Below are 22,380 nucleotides of genomic sequence, written 5' to 3' on the forward strand. Positions count from 1 at the left end.
CTACTTCAGATTCTTGATCCTGTCTGCCAAACTACTTCCCACCATGAATCTTCCCCATTTCAGAACAGGTACCACCATTTCCCCCAATAGACTCAAACCTGTTAATTTCGCTCTTTCCTCTAACATACCCCCACCACCACCTCTGTTGTCTATCCATCAGCTTGTCAATTCTTCTTCAAAAAATACACCTCCAGGGGCCCTAGGTGGGCTCAGCTTGTTATGTGTCTGCCTTCAGTTCAGGTCATGATCCCAGAGTTCTGGGATCAAGCCCCACTTTGGGCTCCTTCCTCAGCAGGGAGCCTGCTTCTGCCCCTCCCTCTGCCCGCTGCTCACCCTGCTTGTGCTCTCTCTCTCTCTGCCAAATAAATAAATGAAATTTCTAAAAAAAAAAAAAAAAAAAGAGAGAGAGAGAGAGAAAGAAAGAAAAAAGAAAAGAAAAATATACTTCCAGTTTCCCTCTTTCCATCTTTACTGTTACCACCCTAAACCAGAATACCACCCTCTCTTACCTGGATGACTATACTATCAGCCTCCAATCTTATACTCTGCTCTTCTAGTCTAGCAGCCAGACAATTTTCCTAACAGCCAAACTCTACTGGATTTGACCCTAGCCTCATTTTTCAATCTTACCTTGTGCCACAGCATTCCTCTGCCTACTTCCACTGCCCTTCAGTCCAGCCACATCAGACTTCTTTCAGTTCCCTGAACACCAGAGCACATACCTGGCTATAGAGTCTTCACGCATGCAGTTTGGTACCCCGAGAGTCCTGCACACCTTTTGTAGCTAGCACCTTTTCTTCATTAAGTCTCAGTTTAGATATCATCTCCTCAGGAAAGCCTTCCAAACCCAAGTAGAATCCCGCTCTAAAACTCATCCTTTGTTTGTTTTCCTCATGGTAATTATTATTTCTGTATATCTGTTTTCCCTTTCTGTAAGGCAGTTTGGGGTTTCTTTAAATACAAGTCCCTGTCTGTCTTCACAGCTGAAACATAATCTCTCCACAAAGGCTGGAGACCCTTTGTCCTGTTTATAACTGCAACCCCAGTATTCAGCACAATGCTGATCATCTAACAGGCCCTTAGAAAACATCTGTTAATGGAAAATGAATATTAACTTCAAAATACACTCTACTCAGCTTATTTTATTATTCACACCAGTACCTTACACATTCTTATTCAATAATGTAATTTTATTTTGCTTTTTTTCCCAGGCCCCAATACCATTTTGAGCCTATTCATAGGCTTCCCTATTAATCTCTGACCAGCTGCTTTATCAAACATGGAGGTTATTCCTATCCCTGTGACCAGCTGCTTTATCAAACACGGAGGTTATTCCTATCCCTGTGACAAGTTCTTACCCCTTAACAATGCAGCAAAAATGCATTTGTGCTCTATCCTACCCTAATTCTAATAAGCACTAAGAGATGCTTAACCTAAGCCCTAAGGGATCAGTGTGTCAATAGACTGCCTCCTTCCCAAGCCTCCAGCAGACTATGGGGTATATAATCCCAACAGTCCTTGACTATATATAATTTATAAAGTCAATGTTGGAAACACATAAATAACAACGTAAGCCTACATAATCGCTTACCTACAAAGTGTGCTTACTCAAATATAATTTCTATTGTGTAGATTAGTCAAAATTCCCCAGGTGGATCCCCAGCTGCTGGGCCTGACCATGGAACTGAACTTCACTGGGTACATTTACATGTATGTGTCCAAATGAACATCCATCTCTGACTACCTTCTACACAGAAAACTGATAATCAGCTCAACCAAAATTTACCATCTCTAAAATCCACAGTAAGGAGTTCCCAACTGGCTGATTACAAAACTATACTCAATTTGGTCATCTCTCAATCCCTAACTTTTTTCTTTTTGAAGTTGCCAGTATTAACTTATTTTTATTATAATATTTCCTAAATGAATATAAACATAAAGTCAACAATACATTTCTGGTATTTATAGCTCATAGATAAAAACATAAAAGTAAATACATACATAATAATGTATCTAATAAATTTTAATTAATAATACTAGCTTCATATTTTGGGCATTGTTTCGCTGAAACTAAGTTTTTCTTTTATATATCATTACCATGATAAATTCATCTGAGAATGTATACCAAAATGTACACCATGAAAATTCTGAAAACAAATTTTTTTCAAATTAAGTTTTTAATTCCAGTATAGTTAAGATACAGTTTTATACTTGTTTCAGATGTACAATATAATGATTCAACAACTCCATACATCATTACTCAGGGCTCATCATAAGTGTACTATTAATCCTCTTTACCTATTTCACCCACTGCCCCTCTGATATGTTTTATTTTAAAGCAGTAACCTCAGTTAAAGTTACTGTCTTTTTTTCAACAAGAATATTCTTCACATGAAGCATACTTCAGAATACATGGTTGGTTCTAATATAAAAAAAAATTCTATCCAAGAAAAATAGAATGCACACCTTCTTCAAGTACACACAGAAGAATCCCCTGGTTGAATCACATAAAAAGAGGGCACTTGCTGGTTTAGTCAGTAGAGCACACAACGCTTGATCTTGGGGTCATGAGTTCAAGCCCCTTGTTGGGTATAGCACTTACTTTAAAAAAAAAAAAAAAAATATATATATATATATATATATACCCAAACTCCTAACTTCTTTAAATGATGGCGCCAGAGGAATGAAAGACTATTTCAAGTGTGGAGAATGATGACATGAGAAACCATGTGCAACTCCCATTTCTCTGTAAAAAGATTCTGACACCGACCAACCCATTAACCTACATCTCTGGTGACCTCAAAAACTGGAGGGATTGTTTAACAGCTTTTCCCTGCTTGCAAGTTGGATATACGTAGCCTATACATAATTCAAAGAAGGAGCTTAAGCCAATTTTAGCTAATGACCATATGATATATTTGATATTTTTTTTTTTAGATTTATTTATTTATTTATGATAGAGACACAGAAAGAGAGAGGCAGAGATACAGGCAGAGGGAGAAGCAGGCTCCATGCCAGGAGCCAGACGCAGGACTCAATCCCGGGACTCCAGGATCATGCCCTGGGCCAAAAGGCAGGCGCCAAACCACCGAGCCACCCAGGGATCTCCGATACATTTGATATTTATTATGGGTTTTATAACACCTATATTTACGCATTTGAGAAGGCTACCCTGAATTTAGTACTTAAAACATTTTGTCCATTATAATATATTCAGAATACTATGGGATTCATATTCCATGGTTTTTAAATACTATGTGTTTTCACCTCATTCTACATAGTGATTACTGATTTTCCACTAATGTAGATTAAGAACAGAATAAGTCTGCTACATAAATATTAGAAACGACTTCCAATGCTCCATTTGAGGTCCATTTTATCTTTCAGGCAAAGCTAACTTACAATGAGGTTCTTCTGGCACTACAATAACTAAAGCCACCTGGAGATAGTCCAAGCCATTTGGATAGTGCCAGAAGTGCCTTACACCCACTCAAATTTAGAACAAAGCACATAAGCATTTGTTTCAATGTATTAAGAAATCATCCAAAGCAAAATATCTATTATGTGAACTATGAAAATTTCTAAAGGATCTGACAACAATGAAACAGGACAGTAAAAGATAATTACTTTGTCCTCTCTTAAAACTTATCTGTCCCTTCTCCTACCTCAAATTCCAATTATTGGCAAAGTAAGATCATAACACTGTTTAATATCATTTATAAACCAGGCTACTGCCAGATATTTACTACAATGATGCACAACGGCTTGGCCAGGAAGGCAAAACTTTTATCTTACATTGGAAAATATGTTAACTCAGAAAGAACTAAGAGACGTCCTACCTTACCCTACTCAAGGCGGGCAACTCCCAAGCTCCTATAGTTCTACTTTCCCAGATTCTAGGCCATCTTATCCTGCCCTGGCACATTAGTACCAGTCCCCCTCCTACAGAATCCCTTACTCATTACTCAGGCACCTGAAATCCAAAAACTGCTCCATTTGCCTGCTAACTTAAGCCTACTACCAAAATATCAATTGCTGAAAACAATAAGCAGTTTTGCCTCTCTTAGAAACTCTGCCCTAGCTTCAGGCAAGGATTATCCTCCAGCACTTGCATCTGAATCTCACCTTCTTTCACCTGGATGCAGGTCTCAGATCATTCTGTGATGTGGCATTAGGCCACAAAATTTTGCCATATTGGACCAAAGTTTTAAAATAAATGTCTCAATCGGTGGTCATAATGAAACAGGCGGTCCACATGTATTGTATAAAGAGCAATGGTAGTTTCTTTAGTGTACTCTCTCTTTTGAAATCTTTAAAACTGGGATGCCTCGGTGGCTCTGAGGTTGGGCCTCTGCCTTTGGTTCAGAGTGTGATCCCGGAGTTCCGGGAAAGAGTCCCACATCGGGCTCCCTGCACGGAGCCTGCTTCTCCCTCTGCCTGTATCTCTGCCTTCTCTCTGTGTCTCTCATGAATAAATAAATAAAATCTTTAAAAAAAAAAAAAAAAGAAATCTTTAAAACTTTGAATTTTCTTTTAATCCTAAGATTTCCTGGCTCATGGAATGTTTATGTTAGAAAAAAAAATCCTAAAAACCCACAAATTTTTTTCATTAATACTTAAACAATTTCTAAAGATGAAAATAATATTTTTTTTTAAGGGCACCTGAGTGGCTTAGTAGTTAAGCATCTGCCTACAGCCCAGGTCATGATCCCGGGGTCCTGGGATCGGGTCCCAGATCAGGCTCCCCACAGGGAACCTGCTTCTCCCTAAGCCTATGTCTCTGCCCCTCTCTGTATCTCTCATGATTAAATACATAAAATCTTAAAAAAAAAAAAAAAAAAAGGAAAGAAATTAATATTTTTTCCAGGACCAAAGGAGAAGGGGGAAATCATGAGGATTGCAGTTTGATTACACAGTTTGATAGACTTGATGGTATGTATACTGACGAAATAATTATTCAAAAGATTTGCATTAGATGATTAGCTTAATTTCTATTATAATTTGGTTAACAGTAATATTTTTATTTCTTGACTACATCTGAGAAGTGGAGTTTATGAAACAACATGTAATAATCTGGGACCTATCAAACTGATGGATATTAATTGATGTCCCTAAGCCCCATGCCAGGCTCTTATTTCCTCATGTTCTCCATATGTTGTCCTTTCCTTATAAATGTAAAAGTTATGAGTAAAGAAGGAAATAAAAACCTAATTCAGATATGGAACTGATAACAAACAAGCTGCTTTAAATATGTCAATAAGCAGGATCCCAGGGTGGCTCAGCGGTTTAGTGCCTGCCTTCAGCCCAGGGCATGATCCTGGAGTCCCGGGATCGGGTCCCGCATCGGGCTCCCTGTGTGGAGCCTGCTTCTCCCTCTGCCTGTGTCTCTGCCTCTCCCTCTCTCTCAGTGTCTCTCATGAATAAATAAATAAAATCTTTAATAAATAAATATGTCAATAAGCTGTGTAAATCACATATAACATACTCCAAAAGGGCAAAAGTGCAAGAAAAAAATGAGTCACAATCCACAGGTGTAGAGCACAAAGGTGATAAAAATATATTTCATTTATCTAGGGTCCAGCAGTTGAGAAATACCATTCTAGTACTACTTCACATCTGACACCTGGAAATCCCTCTGAAATAAGCAAACAGATTCATTTTTAATTCCTCGAGAGATGAAGCAGGTATTACCTCCTGAAGTCATCTCTTATTTCTCTAGACAGCTCTGATTGAAGATGAAGCCTTTTTATCAAGAAGAAAATGGTTTCCTTCTAATTTAACACAGCAGTGCTAGCTCTACTCCCTATAATCACACAGAAGATTAATCTCTCTTCCACTGTATGGCTCTGAAAACAGTTAAAACACAGTTATTGTGGCCGTCACTTTTCCAGACAAAATAACTCCAATACCTCTTAAGTGTACTTCATAATCATGGGAAGAATTCTCCATTCTCCTTGTTTGCATTAGTTATATCTAAATTTTCTGAGTGCATAAAACAAATCCATTCTATCAATGAAATAAGCAACACACTGAACTCTTAGAACTGAGTCCTGGCTTCCTCATTAAACTGCACATGGAAAGTGCCATTTCCTCTCTGGGCTTGAGAGTGCTAGACCACACATTTTCTAGTTTCAATATATTATGAATACATCTCAAAACAATGATTTGCAATATTGCTTTTATTTTGTTAAAAAGTTAAAAATAAATATTTACCCAATATTTTTTAATATTCACAAGGGCCTTTTACTTAATTATGGGCACTACGTGTGATGACCCTAAAATAACAGTATTTAAAAGTCCCTGACACTTAGAACATAATGGTGGCTGCTGGGAATAGAGGAGAGAAGGGTGACAAATACTTATGTAGTATAATCATGTAACTATAAGCACAATTTTAAAAGGTCCAAATTTACCTAAATTGAAATTAAGCATAAATTTAAGCTTGAGAAGTTCTTGTTTTTCTAGATCTGAACTGTATAATACAGTAGTTAATAATCACATAATGGCTATCTAAATTTATATTAAGCTAAATTATAAGTTCATTTACTGAGATTAGCCACCTTTCGAGTACTAAACAGCCATAATATGGCTAGTAGCTACTGTACTGAACAATGAACAACACAGATATAGAACACTTATGTCACAGCAACAAGTTCTACTGGGGCAGTGCCATTCTAAATAGATTCACTTGTATCTACTTTGCATATGGAAGACCTGCATAGCAAAGTCTCAAAACACTTGGCCTCTAAAATCAGAAAAGCCAAGGCTGAAATCCCAGTTCTGCCACTTACTTGCTATGTGACCTTGGGCAAGTTACTCAATCTCTCTAAGCCTTTCTTCCCATCTATAAAATACTGTCTAAAACTAGTATCCACTTCAAGGTTAGTCATGAAGATGCAAAGAGATAATGTTGGTAAAGCACTCTGCACACAGCCTCACTGGAAGCATTCAATACTTGTCAGCTCCCTAGTATAAATTAACTGTACTTATTCATGTATAGGTTCTCTAAACATCAACTAAATGTTAGGATTTGAAATATAAAGATTGAAGAGAGTATTCTTACCCAAGGGGGTAAAATAGATAAAACAGTTATAACATGAAGCATCAGAAGAAGTGACAACAGTTGAGCAGGTGTAGAAGGGGAAAGTGCTAGATCCCTCGGTGGAGGGAACAGCAGGTGCCAAGACAGTAACCCTAGCTCTGATATGAGAGCTCTGTCTCTTCTTTTGATAATTTCACCTTATTACTAGGCTGCATCTTCCATAAGGTAGGGACTTATGGAGTCCCTACACTCTATGGATTGGAATAGAAAATGAATTTGAGCTTACGGCTTTCCGTAATTCTATTATGCATTTTAGCACAATGTGCTGCTTCTACAAAATGGGGATTTAGATATACCTTTAAAGCATCCCAGTAAGTCTCTAAAGTATGCATTCTAAATAAAAGGTTCTAATGAACATTTACAAAAAAGTCAAAAACACACTTTAACAACCAATTTAAAAATCAAAATTTCCACTGTTCTCAAAATAAGATATACCAACAAAACTATTTCACTTGTTGTTTGCCATAGCATTTAGTTGATAAATATTTAAGTTAATGAATGTAATAATCACTATAAAGAAATGCTTTGGGTGCATTAAAGAACACAATTTTCAGGGCATCTTAAAAGATAACACAGCAACATGAATTAAAATTTCACATGTTAGAAAGTAATATGACATTTCTAAGGTGCTTAGGTAACAAATCTGAAACAATAACCAGCTTAAAATTGGGCAAAATAATATAAGTGATAAAATATTCTGTTCCTTTTATAAAATCTAATCCCAGTGTGATCATTTAACACGTTTTTTCAGACACATTCTTGTACTGCTCTTAAAACAGCAAAAGAGCTAAAAAAAAAAAAAAAAAAAAGGAAATAAAATATCAAAGAAAGTAACAGGCACTATCTAGCCCATTAGCACACATCTCACTTTATCACTCAACATTTTTCTTTATTATGAAATAAACATTTTTAGATCTGTAGTTAAAGGCAGATATTTTAAGAATTAACATTTTTAAAATAAGAAAGCAAAAAATTTTCTGATTTTATGGAGATAGTTATATTTTCCCCACACTCAGTTCTGAAGTAAAGATACATGACAGCAAACAATTCTACCTGAAGTTCCCCAACTGAAGTAACAGCACCTTAAGGCTCTATGTAGGCTATGCCCCAGGTGAAAGTCAGTCTCAAGGTAAAGGCAAAAAGAAACTTTCGCAGTAAGGAAGGAGAACACCTTTAAAGTCATAAAGGTACAGAAATGAAAACATAAACAAGCTTGAAACTCAGGGCCAATGGAATACAGAGTAAGATCATGCTTTCTCATTCTCTGTCACCCTACATATACTCCAACTCTATGGCTATCCAACCCATAGGTGCTATTCCAAACAATTCTTCAGCTGTTCTAACCATTTAATGCATCTCAAATATTAAAGACTTTTGTCTTCATAAAGTCTATGCAAAATCACTTATCACTGCAGCAATGGAGTCAAGAACTCCTAGGTGTGAATAAAAAATATTCCTCAATTATCTGTACTAAAGAAAGGAGAGAGGGATATGAATAATTCAGTATACTATGTAAGATAGGCTCTTCAATGTATATTAAATTTTATCATGTTAATGACTCCTCAAAAGAGGCATTCCAGCCTTCTGCCAACCAATACACATTTATATCACCTTTCAGTTATTCATAGTGTTTATTAATCATCAGCCTCACTCCAAAAAGACTCTGATAGGGCTTAACAAATTTATGTAGTATAAAAGTACAAAATGAAGATACAGAGCTTCAAAAATAGTTGGGGGGAAACAGTAACAAAATAAAATACAATCAGAGTTGAGGTTCCTATACAAAACAGTTTACTACTAAAGTCAAAAAGTAAAGAACTCTATTAGCTTCTGGGCAACCAAAGTAAAGAGGAAAGCATTATCAATCTTAAGATTTGCAGAAGCCACAGATATTGGCAGGTTCTGCCAATAGTATCATCATTCCCCTAATCTTGTTTCTCCAAGCATCTGTATGTCTTATTTCTCAATTAGCTATAACCAGATTTCTAGGATTAGGAACTACACCAGGATATCCAGGATATCTTATTGTAGCCTACACTTGCCCTAGCACACATCTAATATTAAGCCCTCAATAAATACTAAAACAAATTTTAAGGGAAGGTGACCTAAAATCAGACTGAGTAACTGGGAAAAATCAATTTGGCATTAAAAAGCGCAGACAGTTGCAAACACTGAGTTAAGAACTGTCAAATAGGGATCCCTGGGTGGCGCAGAGGTTTGGCGCCTGCCTTTGGCCCAGGGCGCGATCCTGGAGACCCGGGATCGAATCCCACGTCGGGCTCCCGGTGCATGGAGCCTGCTTCTCCCTCTGCCTGTGTCTCTGCCTCTCTCTCTCTCTCTCTGTGTGACTGTCATAAATAAATAAAAAAAATATTATAAAAAAAAAAAAAAGAACTGTCAAATACAAAGAAATTCTTTACCTGAACAAGTGCCAGTAATAATAATACTAAGATATATACCCACAAGCACACACACAAGGGAGTGTGGGAGAGAAATCATTACACTCAAAAAATGACTTTTCAAAATGTTCAGACAAAAACCTGTTTCATGGAATACAGAAATATAAATCAAAATAGGACAAATGATACTTTGTGTCTTTTTAATGATTTTACTTATTTATTCATGAGACACAGAGACAGGGAGGCAGAGACACAGACAGAGGTAAGAGAAGTAGGCTTCATGCAAGGAGTCCAATGTGGGACTCGATCCCAGGAATCTGAGATCACACCCTGAGCCAAAGGCAGATGCTCAACCGCTGAGCCACCCAGGCATCCCACAAATGATATTTTGGATTGCCTTGCATGTTGATTTTTTTTTCCTTTACTGAACCACAAACTAAATTTTTCTATCTAGTCACACATGTAAAACAATAAAGGATGAAAGAGCAGAAAACCTGGGTTTAAATCCAAATCAACTAGTTGTACAACTGTGAGCAAGTTACTTAATTCCAGGATTCTCACAGTAATTGAAAAGACTAAATGATAATCGTATATGCAAATCCTTGATAAGCTAAAAAATGCCGAATATTACCACAATAACCAAAAAAAGAAAAAAATCCGTGACAATAATTAGATTTTTGCACTAGAGGCTCTTTACAGAGCACTCCTATATAAACGCTATCCTCGATTTCTATTTCAATGCCTTCCATTCATACAGTTTTGAAAACTGTTAACCGAAACACACTTTCTCTAAATGTTACTTCAGTTACTATGATCTGGAAAATACATTTTCTGCTATTAGATGGCTCTCATCAACAGTAGGTGAGACAGTGATTTATGTCCAGGGCAGCCAGGGTGGCTCAGCAGTTTGGTGCCGCCTTTGGCCCAGGGCCTAATCCTGGAGACCTGGGATTGAGTCCCAGGTCAGGCTCTCTGCATGGAGCCTTGCTTCTCCCTCTGTCTGTGTCTCTGCCTCTCTCTCTCTCTCTCTCTCTGTCTCTCTGTCTCTCATGAATGAATAAATAAAATCTTTAAAAAAAAAAAAAGATTTATGTCCAGTCATGGCCTCTCCTATGCTGGCAACACCTTAACTAATCAGTGAAGACAATGAAAAATAAACCAGAGAACTTAATATTTCTGATTCAAAACTTACTACAAAGCTGCAGTAATCAAGACTCTGTGTCAATAAAAAGAAAGACTGTGTAGGAGTGGCATAAGAACAGACATACAGATCAAAGGAATAACATTTAGAGTTCAGAAATAAACCTTGACATTGATGATCCATTGATTTTTTTCAACAAAGATGGCAAGACAATTCAATGGTCTTTTCAGCAAATGATGCTGACATAATTGGATATCCACCCACAAAAAAAATGAATGTGGACCTTTACCTCACACCATATACAAAATGGATCAGAATCAACATACAAAAGCTAAAACTAAAAACTTTCCCTGAGGAAAAATATAAGTGTACTTCTTTCTAGTATTGGATTAGGCAATGGTTTCTTAAGAAGTGACATCAAGCACACAACAAGAGAAAAACAGGTAATTTGGACTACAACAAATTTAAAATTTTGTGCTTCAAAGATCAGTATCAAGAAAGAAAGAAAAAAAACCCACAGGAGAAAATATTTGCAAATCATATATCTTATGCCAGACTTGTATCCAAAATAAAGAATACTTATAACTCAATAGAAAGACAACTCAATTTAAAAATGGGCAAAGATTTGAATAGATCTTTCTCCAAAAAAGATATAAAAATGGCCAAAAGCATATGAAGAGATGGTCATCATCATCAGTATATTCACCAAGATAATGCAAATCAAAACTACAATGACGTAGCACTTCATACCTACTAAAATGATTATCATCAAAAAAAAAAAAAGACAAAAATAATTGCCAACGTGGTGGCGAAAGTGGAACTCTCACACTTGCTAGTAGGAAAATAAAATGATACAACCACTTTATAATACAGTCTGGTAGTTCCCAAAAGGTTAAACATAGTTACTCTATGACTCAACAATTCTACTCCTAGGAATAAACCCCCCAAAATGAAAACATATGTCCACACAAAATCTTGTACACGAACATTCACAGCAGCATTATTCATACAGCAGAAAAGTAGAAACAACCCAAATGTGCATCAACTGATGAATGGATAAATAAAACGCAGTATATCCACACAATGGAATATTATTCAGAGACAAAAATGTAAAGTACTGATGCACGCTACAACATGAACCGATGAAAGTTATGTTTCATGAAAGAAGCCAGTCACAAAAGACTACATTTTATATGATTCCGTTAATACAAAAATGTCCAGAACAGGCAAATCTGTAAGAGACAGAACAGACTGCCTACGGCTCAGAGCTGGTGAGCTGGGAGGAAATGGGGAAGCAGTGACTGTTGAAAGGTTTAGTGTATCTTTTGGGGGTGATCAAAATGTTGTAAAATTGATTGTGATGGCTACACAATTCTGTGAATATAGTAAAAGCCACTGAATTTTACTTTAAATTACATCTTGGGATGCCTGGGTGGCTCAGTGGTTAAGCGCCTGCCTTTGGCTCAGGGCATGATCCTGGAGTCCCGGGATCGAGTTTCACATCAGGCTCCCTGTATGGGGCCTGCTTCTCCCTCTGCCTATGTCTCTGCCTCTCTCTCTCTCTCTGTGTCTCTCATGAATAAATAAATAAGTAATTCTTAATTTTTTAAAAAATAAATAATTACATCTCAATAAAGCCAATTAGTTTTCTTTTTTTTTTTTTAAGATTTTTTTTTTATTTATTCATGAGAGACCTAGAGAGACAGGCAGAGAGAGAAGCAAGCTCTACGCTGGGAGCCTGACGTGGGACCTGATCCCGCGACTTCAGGATCACGCCCTGGGCCTGGGTGGAAGGCAGGCACTAAACCACTGAGCCACCCAGGGATCCCCTAGTTTTCTTTTTAAAGTAAAGCAGAGCCTGTGTTCAGTGAAATTATTCAAACAGCAATAAAAAGTGAAAACTGCTAGCCAGTGTAACTGAATTACATCTTCTTTTCTAGTATTTTCTCCTTATACTTGCTCAATTACTAAATCAAAAATCAAAATCCGAACAAGTCATTTTACCATAGTCTCTACTTTCAAAAAGTAGTAATAGTCTCTACTTTTAAAAAGTAGTAAGAATCTCTACCCTTTCTATTCTCATGCAGTTAATACAAACTTGGGCAGTATCAGAAAATGACAGAATTTCCATTTAGTTTCCCTACATTACAAAAGAACAACAATACCAAAAAAAATACCCTTTGGATGACAAAAGTTTTAATTTTAATTTGGACATTTTTCTAGCTAGCTCCTAGTTTACCACTAGCATCAAGGAAACAGAAATGAACATACTAGCACATTTGTGAAGAATCGTGATAGTCATGACATATAGTCATTTACAAGGGGCAGCAATTCTACCCTAGTAGGACTCTATAAGGATATAACAAGAATTCTTCTGGCTCCATCCAGCTAAGCCAGTATGCAAGTAACTGAGGTAGTGAGCAATTCCAGTCCAATAACTACAACTTAGCCAGCAATACAAAAACATTTATGGATCTGAAGAGGCCTCAGAAGAGAGCCTTTGCAAATGTCTTGGGTCAATTATGTTATTCATCATAAGAGTTGAAGCCAAGCAAAATATATTCTACTACTTATAAGAAATATTCTAAATATACAACCAAATTTCACCCAAACTATATAATTTTCTATGCCAATGGCCCTACAGACCCTATGATTTTATGAACAGAAACTTTTCTCTTAGATATAAAGTTTTGTTTTTAAACATTAACTCAGGCTGTAAGAGAAAAAATACCAAAGATAATTGAATCCAGTTTTTAAAAACTGTATTATTGCATTTTTACCTTAAAGACAAAAGAAAAAGTGAAATGAAAATTGAAAGAGGGACGCCTGGGTGGCTCAGCAGTTTAGCGCCTGCCTTTGGCCCAGGGCATGATCCTGGAGTCCCGGGATCGAGTCCCTCTTCGGGCTCCCTGCATGGAGCCTGCTTCTCCCTCTGCCTGTGTCTCTGCCTCTCTCTCTTTCTGTGTCTCTCATGAATAAATAAAATCTTTAAAAAAAGAAAATTGAAAGATATGTAGCCATGTGTTTCCTATAAGAAGAAATAATTCAACCTATTATCAAAGTATTTTGTGGATGCTTTTAAAATAACACTTAAATGTTATTTCATTCAAATACCTGAAAGAAAAAAACAATACCACAAAATGCCTTACATAAACATATCTATCTATACTGAATGATATAATTCAGAAGGACTTTATATTCCCAACATAAATGACAGACTCACAGAATACTTAAACACATACTAATTTCTCCTGGATAATTTCAAGAATTGCTTAACTGGGCATCCCATAAGAGATGCACCAAAACTTTCTGAAGGGCTTATTATGTATCACATCCACATTTTAAAATGCTTTATTTATATAGTTTACATAACCATAATGATATTATTAACTATGGCTTAATGAAAAAGTAAACCTCCAAATTTCAGATATTATATATAAACTTTTTTTACTTTAAATAGAACTGCTTTAATTATTTTAGTTTATTTAAATAATGGCCATTATGTAATTCCTTTCCTCACACCTGTTTTCATTCATGTTTACAATACGTTGGTTTAATCAAGTGAAATTATTATCCATAAGTCAAAACTAAATTAGACTAATATATTAGAAAATAATATATTTTATAACGAAGTTGCAAACACTCTAACCATCATCACACATATGTGGATTTCACTTATTAAAAATGAGACTTAAAAAAGCTCATTAAAACAAAGCAGTTTATTTTGCCAGTAATTTGTTATCAAAATTTAAGCAAATAAGTATATAAATTAAGTTCATATATTTACCAATTCAGTTGTAAAAAGATTACAATAATATATGTGGTAAAACTATTTTTTTTTTAAAGATTCAAACCATTAAAATGAATACTGTCATAAGAAACAAGAGATTTTTGGTTTCATTCAAACTGCAGTCTTTCCACAAATCAATCCATTTCCAAGAACTGGCCACCAAAGCCTAAACAATGATTTGCCATCTGAAAAACAGCCTTTGATAGAACAGTCTTAAGTGTGACAAAAAAGCTTACTATTAAACAGTTTTACCTAACAAAGAAATAGTTGTTCTATTTGAATAAACCATTCTTCGAATATTATTGCAAGTGCATATACTGTATATGCCTCTCATGTAAAGAACCACATTAGATTCACCACAAACATAAAAAGCCTTATAACAATTTTTCCTACACAAAACAGTTGTCAACTAGCCAACTATCAAATAGCCATCTGCAAAATTTTCACTTTCATTAATATATAGAATTGCTATCCTTGCTTTCACATAAAAATAAGATCAGTAAAAACAGAATCATGCCAAAAAATAAATTCTACCTTCATTCAATATTGGCAACATATTCCTGTAATCTGCTCTCTCACCTTCAATCCACAAGACTACCAATTTAAACTACGAAAACTCCTGGTTCCAACGTTTTGGCCTGGTTCCACCACTGACCTCATATCAAAACAGAAAAAGATGTTTTATAATAGTCAAACAGCCAATCTTCCAACTACTGCATCAGACCCAAGATACAGTATAAGGTAGAAGGTTATTTTTCTCCGCATCCTCTATTTACCTCTATATCATTAATCATTTCCAGGCAAGCACTTTTACTTCTTATAAGTAAACTCTGACCAGAAAATTGAAGAATGTGGTCATAAAGGAGAGAGTGTTTTAAATTTAACATCACTGCCTCAAATCACTCATTCTTAGCTACAGCCGATGACTATAAGAAATAACGTAAACCATAAAAAACCACTATTTAATGTTTCAGCACTTTTTAAAAATCAATTTCCAACAAGGTAACAAGTGAATTATCAAAAAGCAAATATTTCAGCCACACTCTTATTCTATCATTAAAGAAATTATTTAAGCCCCCAACACCTCTTTCACTAAAAGATAATTATATTTGTTATTCTATAATTTCATTATCTTATTGTTACTGTGTTACTCTGTTTGGCAACTCCACTATATCTCCACAAACATACTTCATAAGAATTCCATTTCTTCACAGAAATAATAACCGTCTACCACAGTCAATTAAGATCAAACTACAATATTTTACTAATTAATCAAACTATAACAATCTCTGTACATCACACCAGCAATTTAATTATACCTTGTGCAAAAGATACAAATAAAAATCCACTAAGTACTTACCTACAGTTGGGAGGAGGGTCCAATGTAATCTCTGCAAGTTCCTTCTGAATTCTTTAAAATAAAGACAAAATTATGTTAAAATGTCTACACTCTCAAAAAAAAAAAATGTCTACACTCTCTTAATAGTTCACTAAAATGTTCTAATTGTTGTAAACATTTCCCATTTGTATTCTTTTTATTTTGAAATACTAATACTACAAAAAAATCATCATATACAATAACAACCAAGCCATAACTTCTGCCATGATTTTGGCAATGTGCCTACAAAGGGTAAAAAGATTGGCCATTATCAGTATATGCAGCCTGCAGAAACACTAAACTTCATCTAACTGGGATGCCTGGCTCAGTCAGTTAAGCGTCGAACTCTGGATTTTGGTTCAGATCATGATTTCAGGGTTGTGAGACTAAGCCTGGTTTTAAGCTCTGTGCTTACTGGGGAGTCTGCTTTTCTCTCTCTCTCTCTCCCTCTGCCCCTCCACACCACTCACCTGCTCTCTCTCTAAAATAAATAAATCTAAAAAAAAAAAAAAAAAAAAGGCTTGAACCACTGATAATAGCCAAAATTTCTAATTTAAATTGGATACCTTTGCCACATTATTTATGGATCATTCCAACTTCTGATTTGCACTAGAACATCCCCCACATAAGATGGAAGGATGATAAGTAAGTTGAATCCAAGCATTCTGAATGATCAAATCAACTGGTAAAGAAAGAATTATCAGGATCTCATTCCAACACCTAAAACTGCTATCCAACTATAAATGGTATTCCTTCTTGAAGCCTGTGGGTTGGAGCAGATTGAGGCTTTCCAATCTGACACTATTCCTTTTGTAAGAACTATCCTAACAATATGTGGATAATCATCTGAATGTCACTTCATAAGCTTCATACAAAAAGGACTTTTTTAAAAACCTGCTTTTGTCCTCATGTGTTATTTTTCAACTTTGATTTTTTAACTGCACCTAACCCCTTATACAAAGGCTAATAGTGCTACATTGTTTTATAAGAATAAGCAATCTAACTATATCATTCATGCATTATTAAACATAGGCTTTGTTAAAGCAAACAAAAAAATTCTCAAAACCACGTCTCCATTGCTTTTTACTTTATTTTTATTTTTTAAAGACTTATTTATTCATAAGAGACACAGAGAGAGAGAGAGGCAGAGACAGAGGCAGAGGGAGAAGCAGGTTCCATGCAGGAAGCCTGATGTGGGATTCGATCCCCAGACTCTGGGACCGCGCCCTGAGCCAAAGGCAGACACTCAACGGCTGAGCCACCCAGGCGTCCCTCCTTTGCTTTTTAAATATGAGGATTTGCTAACTACATGCCTGCTATCTAGTAATTATTGTGATAGTAAATGGATGATAGTGACTAAAGTATCTTAAAAAATAAGAATATGAACAAAAACATTTACTCTCAATTTCATTCCACATCTTTTTCAACCCAACAAACCAAAATACAGAAATAGACATGACTCCTCCAAAAAAGATTGGCATCGATTTCCTAAAGGAATTGCATGCTACTAATAAAATGTTCACTTTCTAAGCCATGTGATTCAAGGTTGGGGAGGCATTATGATGCTGAGCAAGATATTAAAGTTCAAAGCCAAAAATAAAAAAAAAAAACTTTCATTTTAATTCTGCTCTGCCATTAATTGAGAGTTCTTGGATAAAAAGACTGTTCACACCTGCATTCTCTCTCAGCCTCAGTTTTCTGTCCTATAAAATGAAGAGGAGAAATTCCACGCTTTGTTTTATCTTTAAAACATGATTCCTTTTAATATGGATTCTATGATGTGTTCACATGCACATAAAGTATATACAGCCCAGGGGCTCCTGGGTAGTTCAGTCAGTTAAGTGTCGGACTCCTGGTTTCAGCTCAGCTCATGATCTCATGAGTTTTGGGATCCAGCCTTGTGTAAGGCTCCACACTCAGCAGGGAATCTGCTGGAAGATTCTCTCCCACTGCCCCTCCCCCCACTCATACATGGGTGCTCCCTCTCAAATAATAAATAAATCTTTTTTTTAAAAAACATTTACAGCCCATAAAGTTAGAAATCTCAAAAATCTGATATTGGTGAACACCCTTGATGGATTTCATACAAAAGCAAAAAACAGGCACTTCAAAACTAACCAAGTAAGTCCAGGTTAAAGATAACAAACTGAGCATACATGCATTCACCTCCCACTCCTTCACAAACCCAGCTGGGGCAGGCGGAAGGAGCAGGGAGGCAAAACACAGAAAAGGCAAAAAGGAATAAAGAGCAAACAGAAGGAAATGAGAAATTTCAGTGTATTTCTAGAAGACAAAGCAGACAGGTGTAAATTAAACGAGTTGACATGGCTAAGAGGGGACTGAGAAGGCTTAAGAATATAACAAAGACACATTATTTAAGGGAGGTGGGGGAAGAAAGACAATCACAAATCCCAGGAGAAAAACACCTGTGTAAGAAAACCACAGATCAAATACAAGGAAACTAAAATGCAAAACTATTTTAATCAAGTAATAAATGTTAAGAGGAAAAAAAAAAGATTTGCTCTATTTGGCCTAATGCTATGACTCAATGGGTATTCCAGAGATTATGACATTGGACTTGTTGGAAATCTAACTCTAGAATTGTTTGGTCTGGCAGTGAATATTTAGTTATAGTAAATGCTCCTGCAATTTATTAGTCTTTTACTTACAGACAACACACAGAAGATGCGTTGTAGTTGTAGGGACCCAGGCGTCCCTCTGTGGCGTTTAATTAGTCACCAGAAACATGAACAACATCCATAAACTGTTTTCAAATCAAGAGGACCAAAAGAATAGCCCGTTAAAAGAGAAAGCTAGGGACGCCTGGGTGGCTCAGCGGTTGAGCATCTGCCTTCGGCTCAGCGCATGATGCCGGAGTCCCAGGATCAAGTCCCACATCAGAGTCTCTGCACGGAGCCTGCTTCTCCCTCTGCCTGTGTCTCTGCCTCTCTCTGTGTCTCTCGTGAATAAATAAACAAAATCCTTTTTAAAAAAGTTAAAAATAAAAGAGCAAGCTTAAACTGTCGAAGAAAACTTTTTTCCGTAAAAGAATTGCTTTGGGATTTTCAAATAACTCCTTTTGCTCTATGCTTACAATGTCTCTTTTGATTTAAAAAATTGATAAATCAGGGCAGCCTGGGTGCTCAGCGGTTTAGCACCGCCTTCAGCCCAGGGCGTGATCCTGGAGACCAGGGATCCAGTCCCACATCAGGCTCCCTGCATGGAGCCTGCTTCTCCCTCTGCCTGTCTCTCTGCCTCTCTCTCTCTCTCTCTCTCTCTCTCTCTGCCTCTCTCTCTCTGTGTGTGTGTCTCTCATGAGTAAATAAATAAAATCTTTTTTAAAAAAATGATAAATCAGGGGCACCTGGGTGGCTCAGCAGGCCAAGCGTCCCACTCCTGGTCTCAGCTCAGGTCCTAATCTCACAGTAATGAGTCTGTCCTTGTGTTGGGTTCCATGCTAGGCATGGAGCCTACTTTAAAAAAAAAAATTGATAAATCTTAATTTTCTGTCAAATAATTCTATAATGGAACTCAAACCCCTCCAGATGTCTATAATTCCAGATCTAATTATTCAGTACAAAAAGCAATTTACTGATAAATCTGACAACTCTAAGCAGTGAGTCAATATATTAAAATGTATTTTGTGCCACACCTAAGAATGGTTATATTTCTCTTGACAGGGAAGATTATACAAAGAATTGCTATTTAAACAGTTGCAAGATGTCCTGCTGCTTTCAATGACAGCAATTCAATTCTATCTCAAAAGTAGTGATCTTGGTATGTATTAAGTTTCTCAGTCTTGACATGTGGGGCAAGGAAGGTAGCTATCTCAGGCACTGTCCCTTAGGGTGAGGAAAAATGAAAAGGTATCAATAATTCACACTTACAGCATACCTTTCACATGATGATCTTAGTCTATTAAAAGTGAATTAAATAAATCTCACAGAATTCTCTAAGTATTACTCTTTTATCATTTCCCATTCAAAATATAAAGAAACTAAGGCTAATAATTGTACACTGAGGTAAGATGAAAGACAGGCAATTATCTTGTTAAGTCAAACAAACAGAAGACCTCTCTCTCATCAGAAATTTTAAGACAAAATTATTTCTTTAGACAAGTCAACCAGACAACTGCCTAAATTCCCAATTTCCATCTAGTAATGCCACTTCTGTGATTATTATGATACAGAAGTCGGGAATTGCACATAGCTACTGAGAGAAGTCAGAAGCAAAATACAAACTAAATTTCAGTTTGTAAGAATTAACCTAATACCATAACTGTTCCAGGAATGCTAAGAGTACCATATGTGACTGTCATTTGCTAAAAAGAATGGAGTGTGGGGAGGGAAAGAAAAATAACAATCATGATTCATTTAGACTTAATTGAAGAGTATGACACCAAAATTATACAAAATAGAGAAGATATGAAGCACTCATTTTAACATCAACATACTGGATTAATGGTTCAGAAAAATGAAGCAGTATGTAAGTACCGACAGGTTTAAAACACACACACACACACACACACACACACACACACACTTCAGGTTAAAGAAAATTCAGTAACTCAGGTCCAAGTAGAACATGAATATTTGGGACATGGGAATTCACAAAGGTATTTTCTTAACAGTTATTAAAAAAAAAAAAAAAAAAAAACTTCATCCCACCAAAATGACTTTCTATATATTACTCTATGGACTGTATTCTTTGGTCACCTGAGAACTCCTATTCTAACCAACTGAATCAACTGCTCAAAACCTTTGAAAATGGAATTATTCTCAGGAAGAAAAACATCACACCATTAATTGCTAAATTTTTTAAATTTCAAAGTAGTATCTGAACTAACCTAGAAAAGAGAGTAATTGCAAATAATAAGCCTAAAGTTTAATTCTGAATGGTGATACACACCATATTATCTGTGATTTTTAAGATACCTTCAATTAAACGATTTTGCACATCAACTGTAAGATGCATCCTGATTTCAGAAACATTAAAAAGTTTTTACATGCAAATTTAAAATCAAGAAGATTAAGTAAGTACAAGAGATTATCTATAAAGAGTACTACTTCATTCTTACGTAGAAAACTAGAGCCAATATGATAAGTTTATACTGGAATCCACGCTTCAACCTAACAAAAATTTATTCTAAAACCAAATAGCATTCCTAAAACACTATATTATGCACAGTACAATCACAAGGTCTACTCCAAAGTTAATTTGGAATAAACGTGATTTAAAATTCACATTTAACAGATGTGTCAACACTTGAAAACAGTACAGTGAATTCAATGACAACATCAAAATAGTTATTGAACTGACTAGTCAATTTAATAAAATCATCAAAATTTGTCACTGCTAGACACAGTCTAACTACATATTTGCGAATATAACAAGAGTGATATAAACAATATCAAGAGAATGCTAAGAGCATGGCAATGTTTTAAGAAACAAATTCTTACCACGGAACAAAAACTGATCAAAAATGTAACTATAATCTTCCTCTTAACTCGAAATAGATGAAATTACTTTATACCATTGTTTACAAAATATAATACCCACTTAAATGTTTCCTGTTTACCCTACACCACTTTTCCATAAATACTTGAAAACTCGGGATTTTTTTTTTTAAGAAAACATGTTTCTATACAATATCATTAGTTCTTCAATTATAGCATATTTCTCTATTTTTCTTAAGTTTTATTTATTTATTTGAGAGAGAGAGAGAAGGCAAGAGCAAGAGAGAACAAGTACAAGTAGGGGTATGGGGCAGGAGGAGAGGGAAAAGCAGATTCCTTGCTGAGCAGGGAGCCTGAAGCTGGCTTGATCCCAGGACCCCAGGATCAGGAAGCTGAAGGCAGATGTTCAACCTACTGAACCACCCAGGTTGCCCCAATGATAGCACATTTCATGCAACTGAGCACCTATGCTCAAAGTGCTTTTCTTGAGTTACTATAAAATGGACATATAAGGATCCCTGGGTGGCGCAGCGGTTTGGCGCCTGCCTTTGGCCCAGGGCGCGATCCTGGAGACCCAGGATCGAATCCCACGTCGGGCTCCCGGTGCATGGAGCCTGCTTCTCCCTCTGCCTGTGTCTCTGCCTCTCTCTCTCTCTCTCTCTCTCTGTGTGTGACTGTCATAAATCAATAAAAAATTTTTTAAAAAAAAAGGACATATAATCACAGCATCTGATTATTTCTAATTTAACAACAGCACTATGTCCTCAAAGGTTAACCATGTATCTCATTTTCCTAAAGTCTATCAAGTGAACTTGGAAAATATCTACAAGACTAACTGGCAAAAGTCTATAAATGACAGAATCAGTGTATGAGACCTTACCAAATACCAAATAAATGCTTTATCACATTTAGTCCTCAGTCCTATGAAAATAGTACTATTATTATCTCCACTTTACAGAAAAGGAAACCCGGGGTTAGAAATGTTAAATTACGTATCTAAGATCACAGGGCTACTAAATGCCAGAACCTATAATCAAACTGAGACCTCACCTCTACAGTCCAAACTCGGCACTGTTTCCGATAAACTATCTCTTATAAAATGACACTATATGGA

The 22,380-nt window shown here is 36.1% G+C and overlaps 1 protein-coding gene across 7 annotated transcripts in view; it reads right to left on the bottom strand.

Moving 5' to 3' along the window:
• Positions 1–22,380, bottom strand: part of UBE2E2 (ubiquitin conjugating enzyme E2 E2) — a 528,260-nt gene that overhangs the window by 396,354 nt on the left and 109,526 nt on the right. For all 7 annotated transcript variants that reach the window (XM_038570719.1, XM_038570715.1, XM_038570718.1 and 4 more), the window contains one exon: positions 15,793–15,843. In XM_038570719.1, the coding sequence (XP_038426647.1) occupies positions 15,793–15,843 (51 nt within the window). The remainder of the gene's footprint in view (positions 1–15,792; positions 15,844–22,380) is intronic.

The sequence above is a fragment of the Canis lupus genome, chromosome 23 (assembly GCF_011100685.1).
Source record: "Canis lupus familiaris isolate Mischka breed German Shepherd chromosome 23, alternate assembly UU_Cfam_GSD_1.0, whole genome shotgun sequence".
In the NCBI taxonomy this organism is placed as follows: Eukaryota; Metazoa; Chordata; class Mammalia; order Carnivora; family Canidae; genus Canis; species Canis lupus.